General features: G+C 39.9%; 1 protein-coding gene across 4 annotated transcripts in view; it reads left to right on the top strand.

Moving 5' to 3' along the window:
• Positions 1–547: 547 nt before the first annotated feature.
• The window catches only part of ETV1 (ETS variant transcription factor 1), a 66,871-nt gene continuing 57,035 nt past the window's right edge, over positions 548–10,383 (top strand). For 2 of the 4 annotated variants that reach the window (XM_055709106.1, XM_055709105.1), the window contains exons 1-4: positions 548–752; positions 1,303–1,436; positions 2,247–2,334; positions 4,126–4,173. In XM_055709106.1, coding sequence (XP_055565081.1) covers positions 1,392–1,436; positions 2,247–2,334; positions 4,126–4,173 — 181 coding nt within the window. In that variant the 5' untranslated portion in view covers positions 548–752; positions 1,303–1,391. Of the gene's footprint in view, positions 753–920; positions 1,114–1,302; positions 1,437–2,246; positions 2,335–4,125; positions 4,174–4,227; positions 4,707–10,383 lie in introns of those variants that run through there. The other 2 variants (XM_027799584.2, XM_027799590.2) reach the window with 2 other exon arrangements.

Below are 10,383 nucleotides of genomic sequence, written 5' to 3'. Positions count from 1 at the left end.
AAATCCAACCCCAAACAAACAAACGGAAGAAACCAACCCCAAATCCCCAGAGCTCCGGGATGCCACCAGCTCCTGACCGGGCAGCGCCAAGCGGCCGCCGCCGCGCTCCCCTCTCCCGGGCCGGGCTCCCGCGGCGCTGTGCGGGGCCGGCTCCGCCGCCGGAACGGGCGCGGGGGTGGGGTTTTTTGTTGTTGTTGTTGGGGTGGGTGTTTGGTTTTTTGTTTGTTTATTGTGGGTTTTTTTTCTTTTCGGAGTCAGGGAGGCTAAACTTTTTTTATTATTATTTTTTGAAACCAGTTCTGTGCGGGGAGGGGGTCGCCGTGCCAGCCGGGGGGCGCAGGGAACCCGGTGTGCCTGCGGCAGGATGCCGGGATGCGCGTGGCGGCACCGAGACGCGATTTCCCCCCGCCCCCGGCCCCCGGCGGGGGAGCCCAGGGGAGGCCGGGGGCTCGCCCCCCGCGTTGGCGGCGGGGCCGGGCGGGGGGCGGCGGGGCCGGGGCCGGGGCCGAGGCCGGGGCGGGCGGGCGCGCGGCGATCCGGCGATCCGGCGGGGGGCGCGGGGAGCCAATGGGCGACGGGGATCCGCCGGCGCGGCTCGGGGGCCCCTGGAGGAGGAGGAGAGGAAAAACCACGGGATTGAGCTCTGTCAGTGGCGCTCGCCGCTTCCAAGGGGGAAGTGCTGGGGAATAATTAATGTTTTTATTAAATTTGGAGGGAATTTTTTGCAGCCGATCGCCGCGCGTGGCCTTCAGGTGGGTCTTCCCCGCAACTTTGTCCGCCGCCCCGCAGGATTGCGCGGTGGTGGGCTGCCAGAGCGACCCTGGGGGAGAAGGTGGCGGGGTGCGTGTGCGGGGCGTGCGGGGGGGCGCGCGCGCGTGTGTGTGCGTGCGTGTGCGCGGCCGCGGGTGGCGGGCGCCGCCGCCGGGAGGTGCGCGGCCAGCCCCGCCGATCGCCATTACGAGTTGAGCACACGTTAGCGAGAGCGGGGCTGCCGCTTGCGCGGATCGCCCGGGGGTACGGCGGGGAGTGTAAATAAACCCTGCCTCTCCCCGGCTCGGCGGCTGCTCGAAGTGCCTTTGCGCCGTGTTTTCCTGGCAGAAGCGTGTAACCCAGGTGAAGGCAGAGAAGGAAGGGTTGTTTTTATGAATGGGACTCTGAGGTTAATTAGCTATGCACATTCAAGCAGTTCATTCATCGGGTTTTTTTTTGGGGGGGGGTGTTTTTTGGGTTTTTTGGTGGTTTTTTTTTGTTTTTGGTGGGTTTCTTTTTTCAATCTAAAAGCCATCTTGTATTCCCCTCTAGGCTGATTGAAGTCCAGATCCCGAGGAAATCTCCAGATCAAATGCCCAGTAAATAAAACACTGAGCTAAGACTTCTGGAAGAGCTGCAGAATGGATGGATTTTATGACCAGCAAGTGCCTTACATGGTCACCAATGTGAGTGATCAGTTCAAAGTTGGTGTTTATAAACTTGACTCCGACTTATTTCTGTGGGGGAGTTTTGCAGACAGATTATCTGCTTTGTTACCACTGTAGGGGCGACTCTTCAGCTGGGAGCTTTGCCTGTGAGATGAGCCTGTCTTCTTAGTTATTTCAATAAAGCGTCATGTTCTTTTAAAGACAGTTTTGGGGATGATTAAAAAATCATGCAAATGATTAGCGGATGAGAGAGGCAAGAGCAGCAGCAGCTGCATTCAAAGTTTCTGGCAGCGTTTGCCTCCACTCTCAGAAGAATGAAGTTGAGGCAAATGTTAACATTTGCCCCCCCTCCTTTTCGCCCCCCCCCCCCCCTTTTTTTTTTTCTTTCAGGACTTTGCAAACAATGTTATAAGTAACACAGGGAAACAGAGCAGTCTGTTATAATCTCGTATCTGAGTTCTCCTGCATAGCTTATGCAGAGGGGATTTATGTGCTGTTGTGTAGGTTTGTGTACTTTAGCTGCTAAAAATACATGGTTGGTATTGTGTTGCTGCTGCTTGAACACATTATGTATGTATCTGTACAAATAGATGTCTACATAGATAGATAGAAATGTGTTTCATTTAGACACAGGAATTTTTTGGAGGGTGTTAGGTGCTCAGCAGTATCTTTTGCTAGAAATTGGAGGCTGCAAGACAATCATTTCCCTGCTTGAAAATGTAAAGGATTCTTGGTTAAATGAAAAAAAAAAGGGCCAACAAACCAACAATCAAACAAAAAATCAAACCACCTAAGATTTCTGAAGTAACTGATCTTTCCTGTTTATAGAATCCGCGTGGGAGAAACTGTAATGAGAGACCGACAAATGTCAGGAAAAGAAAATTCATTAACAGAGACCTGGCTCATGATTCAGAAGGTGAGGGCTTGTCCAGTGGCTGTCCCCCGTCGGTGTGTCTCTGTCCCGTGTCCGTGTCGTGTCCCCCCCCCCCCCCCCCCTTTTCTTTCTTAGACCGCTTTATTTTGGAGGTAAATATATCTAAATCAATCTGAATAAACCAGGCAAGAAAATTGCATTTACTACTGTGATTGCAAACTGGCAAACATAATAAATGATAAAGTTAATATTCTTTCCTTGACTTACCCTGTTGTATTTTAGGTACTGCTGCACGTGCCACATGGATGTCATGCACTGAAGCCAAGCCTTTGCAGCATCTGACACTAGTTATGGCACCTGGCTTTTTCACCTTAAGGCCTCTTGAGATTCAGGGCTTTCCTCATTCCTCCCATCTTTTAACATCCTTTTCACTGGTGTGCATTCACCAGTGTTAGCAGGAGCGAGAATGCTGGTGTGGACGTTGTTGGTTTTCACTCTAGCTTTACTGTAGTGCTGTTAGTCAGGCTCCTGGTGTCTGGCAGCCCGTTTCTATTGCTGTGTAACACTGGTAGGGTTAAAAATCCTGGGAAATTCGTTTAAGGGAGTCTAGAGTGGGCAAAGTTTTAGGTGGCCAAAGATCTGTAACTTGGTCCCATCAGTAGACACTCACATGGTTGTAGCTTGAGAACTGTAGTTGAACAATAGCTGTTAACACATCTTTAGGTTACATGGCCGGTATAGATGCTATGCCTACACCCCTGCGAGTACAAAGACGTACAGGAAGGTATATAGGGACCTACAGTTTACCCCTATATACACCTTCCTAGGTTGAGGACACATGGATACACTTTTCAAAATCTCTACTTACTTGTTTGGAAAAGTTTATTTTAGGGTAGATTGAAAAGAAAACAACTTGCTGATTTTAAGTTAAATGATTTACCAATGTGAACATGAGGTATCAGTCCACAGAATAAATGAATAGCCTCTGTCATTTAAGTGTATGTAAATAGTTATCTGACAGCATTCATAAAGGAGGAAGTCTCTCTCAAAATACAGTAAATTAAAAATAAACCATTTATCTTTTGAAATATCCTACCTAGTAAACAGAATTTTCTTAACTGAGTTTCTGAGCTTTGCAAGTAAGCTGAATGCTGCTCTGGTTTACACCCATTATGAGCAATTGATTTCAGTGAATTGCAAAAAAATACAAGCTGCTGCAAAACTCTGTCCATGGAGAAGGTGGTTTCACTTTAAGTACAGTGAGTACAACATAGAGGAAACAGTGGTGATTCTCTTGTCATACAAAGTAAAACATAAAGGGAAGTACAGAAGATTTCCCATTTCTATTTGCTGTTGCAGCAGCTCAGGTGTTTGGTTCAGAATTTTTATATGATAGTTATGACACTGTGAATAAAAATACTCAGTCATTGCTCCGGCGGGACTCCTGTTGAAGTCTGAGAGAGCTTTTTCTGGGGCAGACACTGCAGGAGGAGGCCCAAATTGTATAAGGAAAAATAATTCACCTTCTAAGAAAGGTTATAATTTTTAACTTTCTATGTATTACTGAATAAGCCTTTTATACTACAAAGTTTGGTTGAGATTCTGGTTATTATTTTAAGGGTTGATAAAACAATTCAGTATGTACTTCTTGATTAGTAGGTGTAGAAAAATCAGGAACTGCAACCCGAAAATACCTGCGTGGTCTATATGTTTGACTGCCAAAATAGAATTCATATACATTGTTCTTCAGGAAAAATGTGTTTTCAAACATATTTTAATCTTACAAGGGATTAAAGGTATGAGCCTTTTATCCATGTCTTCATCTTTTTGCAGAACTCTTTCAAGATCTGAGCCAATTACAGGAGACATGGCTTGCAGAAGGTAAGGGAAAAAACTGCTTGTAAAAAGAGGAAAAAAACTCTGGAGGGGGAGAAACAAAACAAACAAAAAAAAAAGTCCTGAACTTGCTGTCTTAATGTTCAGCCCAATTAATTGAGCTCTAAAAGAGCCACCTCATGTGTCATGCATACATTAGAGCCTCTGATGAGTTTGTCTTTGGGGACTCTGGGGCTGCTCTACCCAGTGTCATCACAAATTACCAGGAGAAATTGCTTCCAGCTCACAATCACATCTGCTTTTGGCAAGAACTAATGCACCAAGACTTCAAGTTCTAAGCCTCGGTTCAGATTTTAATTGCAATTGATCAGGTTTATATTATTGTACCTCGAGAGACTACATACAGCCAGAACTGGGCTTGCTGTTTCCTTTAGAGCAGCACATATAATTATTTGGTGTTCTGGTGGAGTACTTTTCTGATGGCAGAAATTAGTTTCTCTGGGTTCATCGGGACGGGATGCTTCAAGATTTAAGTGCAAGTGTCTTCTTTCCACCTTGTTCACAGCACAGAACATTAGGTGTGTATGGAATACTTAAAAAGTACTATTTCTTTTTTTATTTTTCTTCTATTTAATTTTTTCCCTCCAGAAACCTTTAAATATTTTGCATGTTATTTTTGTCTTTGTATTTGTAGTTGTGAGACTGTGTAAGGGGTGATTGGAAAACTGACATCAGTCTGTTCTACACCGGCTTGTGCTTTTAACTATTTCAAATAATCTTGCAGAGGACATTGTACTGAAGAGAGAAGGTTTAAGACCAATAATGTAGAAATCTGAATTTAGAGTAGCTGTTGAGAGAATCATTTAACAATAGCAAAAAATGAGCTGCTGCATTAAGAGAACTTTTAACAAAATGCAAGGTAGCTTTCTGCTTGTTGAAGTGTATTTGTTTTCTTCAGCTATGTTTTCTGATATTTTTTCCTTTGATATTTATAATAGTGTTTATTTTAAGCATAAAGAATTTTATGTATTGTCTGTTCTTAGTGTTTCTGGTTCAAATTTTTATGTAAACTGCATCTGAAATAAACATGATTTTGATGCAAGTTAACATAATCTCTCCAAATTTATCCTGATATAAATGAATCTGAGTATTCACATATGTTTAATTTTTATCATATACTGGACTGTGAACAGCTGTTCATATACTAGGTATTCTGTTTTTTTGGGAAGGAGGGATGTTGGAGTGAAATGCTTGCTGTTGGTTTTCATAGAAAGAGAAATATGCTGATGATTACTTGCCTACATAGTGATTCTGTTTGAACAGCTTTATATGTAGTTAGGCAAGTTCTTAACCTTTAAGTAAGTTGTTGGGTATTGTTTATTTTGCTGATGTTTTTATTCTCCTAGCATTATTTTTAGCATGTAGTTATTCTATATATAATCAAAAAGTTCTCTTTAAATTAATGGAACAGAGGATATATTTTTATGAATTAATATGATTCTTTCCTAGTCACTGAAAACAGGATGTTCTGTACTGAGATCATTTTTGTAGTATAATGATCAGATACAATTGTAATTGTCTTCCTGTGGTAATTTGCCTAAGGAACTCCTTATTTTGTGTTATCTCATTCATTCTGACAAGCCAGAAATATGTTAAAATGCTACTATTTCTTGGCGGAGAGGAGAAATTTTAGTTTGATTTTTCACTGGCATGGGTGTTTTTATTTCTGAAAATGATTAAATTTCTTTGATCATAAGTCAGAAAAATAGAGGTAGATTCATAATGCATGTGCAGATAGTAATGAAAGTTTGAAAAATAATTTAAAACTGATTTAATAATTTCTGTAGGTACATAGATTACTGTAATGGCAATTTTTATTCTGGAAGCACTGCTTATTTTAGAATGAATTGTTTGACAGCCTTTTTTTCTCTGTAGTGGAGTCTATTTCACTGACTAAATTTGGATAGGTTTTGAGAGAGAAAGGTGTCTAGTCCAGTGTCAGCTAGGTTGAGGAGCCTTTGTAAAAGCAGATAGCATCATCTGGTAAGTATTTAAAAATGAAAAAAACAGAAGTTGCCTTTTCATCTAGCAGAGGATAGTAAAGCTAAATAATGTTATAATTATATTTTCCCACAGCATATTACAACTAAATATTTACAGGTGTTTCAGTGTTCTAGAAATACTTTAAGAAATCTATGTGTTTCAGGCCATGCCATCGTTTTAGGTGTTCCATAAAACACAAACTTTGCACAGCTTTTCTAAAGGCTAAACTAAAGTTGAAATAAAAAGTCAATATGAGAAACCAAAATATTAAGCTATTAACTTTATCCCATATTTTTATTAAAAAAACCAACAAAAACCAACAACAAACAACTAAACCCACTTTTGGTAGTCTTTGTAATATATTAGTATTTGAGGATATTATAGCTCTGCTCAAATGTCTACAGGGATGAGATTAGCCAGGAAACAGATTTTGAAATCAGACTTGTTTACCCATTGCTAGATGTGTCCATTTATGTTCTTCTGGACCTTCATAGGCTAGAAGTCTGCCAATTTGGCAGCGTCAGTAATGTTTACATATTTCTTTTCATAATGCTCTGGAGCCAGGGAAATGACCATGAAATTTTAAAACATCTTGACCCTTTTTAAGAAAAGCAGTGGCAGCTGACCAGGTTTCTCCCACGAGTTCAGATCCCCACTGGGGAGTAACCAGGTCAAAAATCTACTTATTAGTTAGGAGAAGAAAGTGAGTTGCATTTTATGACACACAAAAAAATGCTTGTGGGTTTCTTTTTGTTTGCTTTTCCTGAAGCTATCCTTACTACATCACGTATTTTAGCCTGGAGATTTTTACAGTTAGTGTCACCTGTGAGAAGTTGGTGGTAAACAAGTAAACAGAAAATAAATGTGTGCTTTTCCCACCAAAAATGGTAGGAGGTTCACATGTATTAAAGAATTAATCCAAAATGTAAACAGTTCAGTAACCTCTTTAATATTTTATTGCTCCATAATTAACAAGCTGAATACGACTTACAGAAAACTTACAGATGTGTTCCACTAGCTGCATACTAGATTTTTATGGAAATTAGTTTTTCTTCTTACTCTGTTTAACATGAAATATGTAAGAACATCTAAATGATTTTGATATAAAACTTACTTTGAATAAGATTCCCTCTGGCAGTTGTTACGCTGGACAGAATATAGATTGTAACAGTTTCCTGATGCCAGAAACTTGAAAGTGGGGGGAGCCTTTAATAATTGTTTCAACCTTCAAACTTGAAAGGAAATAGTTAAAATTACCTATTGCTAATGAAGGCAAATATTATTCGGATACTATCTTTTGTTTTATATTTAAATAACTTGATGGCAACATTTTGTCATGATAATATTATAAAATGACTATTGATTCCATATATTTGGAATCAGATAGGTTTTGGCAGATTGCAATTGTTCAGTGACTTGATAAAAATAGTTCAAATATTAATCTAATGCTAGCTTATCATGGTAGCTGTTACTTCTTGTTCTGAAATAAAATGGACAGATAGAAAAAATTCTTAGTGAGTGAATGTCTCCTTTCCATGGTGAAAGCATTTGGTTTTGGGGTATAATGGATTTACAACAAATCAGTTTTTTATTTAAACTTACCCTTTCAGCGGCTAGTTTCTCCTGCAGCTTGTTAAAGGTATGTAAAAGGCATCCCAGGCAAAGACAAATAATGAATTTGTGCACTGGATCTGCTTCTTAAAGCAATAGATAGTACGCTTCTCAGATGTTAATAAACTGAAAAATAAAAATGTTTTTGGGTGACTTGAAAAAAACACAAAAAGATTACGTGAACAATAAGTGGTTTGAAATAATAGCTACAGGTAACAGGTTCATGCCTCTAGTGCAGTTTAGCTAAACAATGGATGGGCTACTACAAGCTACCGGTATTTAAATGGCAGTTCTTGTTATCACAAAGTTACTCCTCCGAAGTAATACCCGAATTTGGAGTGAACTTTAGGAAATAAGTTTCTGTCCTGTTCTCCTACTGTGAAGGATACAGCAGTGTTATGATGTCTAAGCTGGTGTTGACTTCTAGTTTTTTCATTAATTGAAGAGGTATGAAAATAAGTAGTTTATAGTTCTTAAAGTTTTTTTTTTTAAATAAAAGTACTAGATCTTCAAATATTAGCCTAGTTAGAGTGGCTTCGTTTAAATCAGTGAAGATGTGTAGCATCTTACTCTGGCTGACTAGCTTTCTTCTGCCAAAAAGTTATAAAATCTATCCAGTGTAAGGTAAATGCTATGTAGCCTTATGCGAGAACTATCCACGTTTTTATAGGAGCAAAAATAATGAAGAGATGGTAATTTACACCTCCGTGGCTGAGAGCTATCTGATGGGGGCAGACACTCAAAAGCAGTGAAAAGATTTTCATTTTGGAATCTGTAATACAAAAAAAAAAAATCCATTTTTTAGTATCATTATTCTAGTGACCTAACACATTTGGCTTTCAAATACTTGTAACTCTTGATGTTAAATATATGTGCACAAAAAAAGGAGAAAAGTTAATTAGGTAAAAAGGTGTGTGTGTGTGCATTCTTTTAAAAAGAAACCCAAAAGAAATAAAACCACCAGAAATGCACAAGTCTGAAAGTCTCTGTAGTAACAAACTTTTTAACGTTCCTTTTTGCTGGAGTAGTAAATGCCTTTTATTCAAAACAATAATTTCCAACGGTATAGTGAGTTTTGCGATCCATGAAAGATGCAGCAAAATGTTAAATGCGAATATTCCTTTTAAGCTAACTTTTTTCTCATTTTTAATGTAGCAGCAAATGAAGAGCAGATTCTGCAAACCCATCTTCATATTCCTAGGGATTATTCACATAAGGAAGAATTTTGTAATCTGGAGCTAGTTTTGAACTGCATTTGAGTTTATTAGTCAGAGCATCTCACGTTATGTAAAAAGGGGTTTGGATTGTTTTGACAGCAAATCCAGTGCTTATGGGAAATAATATTTTTTACCATCTTGAAATTTGTCACTGTTCTGCCTTCTGAATTCTCCTTTGTTAGAAACAGTTGTTCCCGTAGGAAAAAAACAACCAACAACCACCACCCTCACACACACCCTCACCGCTGCCCCCCCCCCCCCCCCCCCCCCCCCCCCAGCCCCTGCTCTTTCAGGGATACTTCCAATTTACACAATCTTTCAGATACTCAGAAGTGACAATGAATCAAAGAAAACTCAATAGAGTCATTACTGTTGAGGCCTGAAGTCTTATTTTAGCTGCAGCCAAAATACTGCTGTTCTTATATAATTTCCTGCCAATTTCTTTTGCCGCTTTGAATAAATGATTGATATTTTAAAACAAATTGCTCTTAGCTCTAAAAGTGAAGTGTGAGGTCAGAGAACACAGTACCGCAGGAAGTGTTCTGCTGCCCAAAATAAAGTTTTTAAGTGAAGCGAGGCGGTTTGCAGCTTCTTGTTTTTCTGGAAAGTTTCCGTTTTTTAACAGGAACACCTTTCCCTGGCGTGCAGCTGAGCTTTTGGAAGCTGTTTGTGATTGGGAGAAGGAAGAGTTAAATTTAAGCCCTTTATAGTTCGCTTAACTTGTCATTTATTAAATAACGTTCCTCGGCAGGTCTGTGCTGCATCTTGAGACAAAGCAGTGAAATCAGTGTGTTTATGCCTAAAGTTCAAGTTTACTTTGCTGTAGCTTTCTGGAAGGGTGTGACATGAAAAGCTTGTGGTTGGGGCCACATGGTTCATGCTGGACTGTGTTTTTGTGAATGGAGGCAGAACTCCAGTTCTGACTGCTTGTCTTGAGGAATTGCTTCGGAGATCAGCTGTCTCATTCACTGGCAGAAAGAATGACTCATACATCTTCTGCCTTGTTTGGCTCCAGGTCATTGTTACAGTGGATAGAGCTGGTTTTAATTAAATATTAACTCCTTTTGTTCTGGATACTTGCTAGCGGGGACTTTTTATTTTTGTTTACTTGCAATGAAAGCCAGCTAACAGGCCCTAGTTCTAAACCTTTTTTTGTTTGTTTTCTCAAATTGCTTTCCATTTTCAAAATGAGCCGTCAGTTCAGTTTTTCCAAAGGCTTTTTAAAGCTCTAAAAACTACAAACAAGTTTTAAGTATTTTTGTGCTGTGAATGTTTGCTTTTGGAAAACTGGTTTTAACTCAGTAGGTAGTGAAACTGTAAAATCTAAACAGATAACGTCCTCAAGATCATCATTAACATTTCTGTACACTTCCCAAATCCTCTT

This window comes from Falco cherrug, chromosome 4 (assembly GCF_023634085.1).
Source record: "Falco cherrug isolate bFalChe1 chromosome 4, bFalChe1.pri, whole genome shotgun sequence".
NCBI classification, from domain to species: Eukaryota; Metazoa; Chordata; class Aves; order Falconiformes; family Falconidae; genus Falco; species Falco cherrug.
Note: the sequence above shows the minus strand (reverse complement) of the source record. Positions and strands in the feature narration are given on the sequence as shown.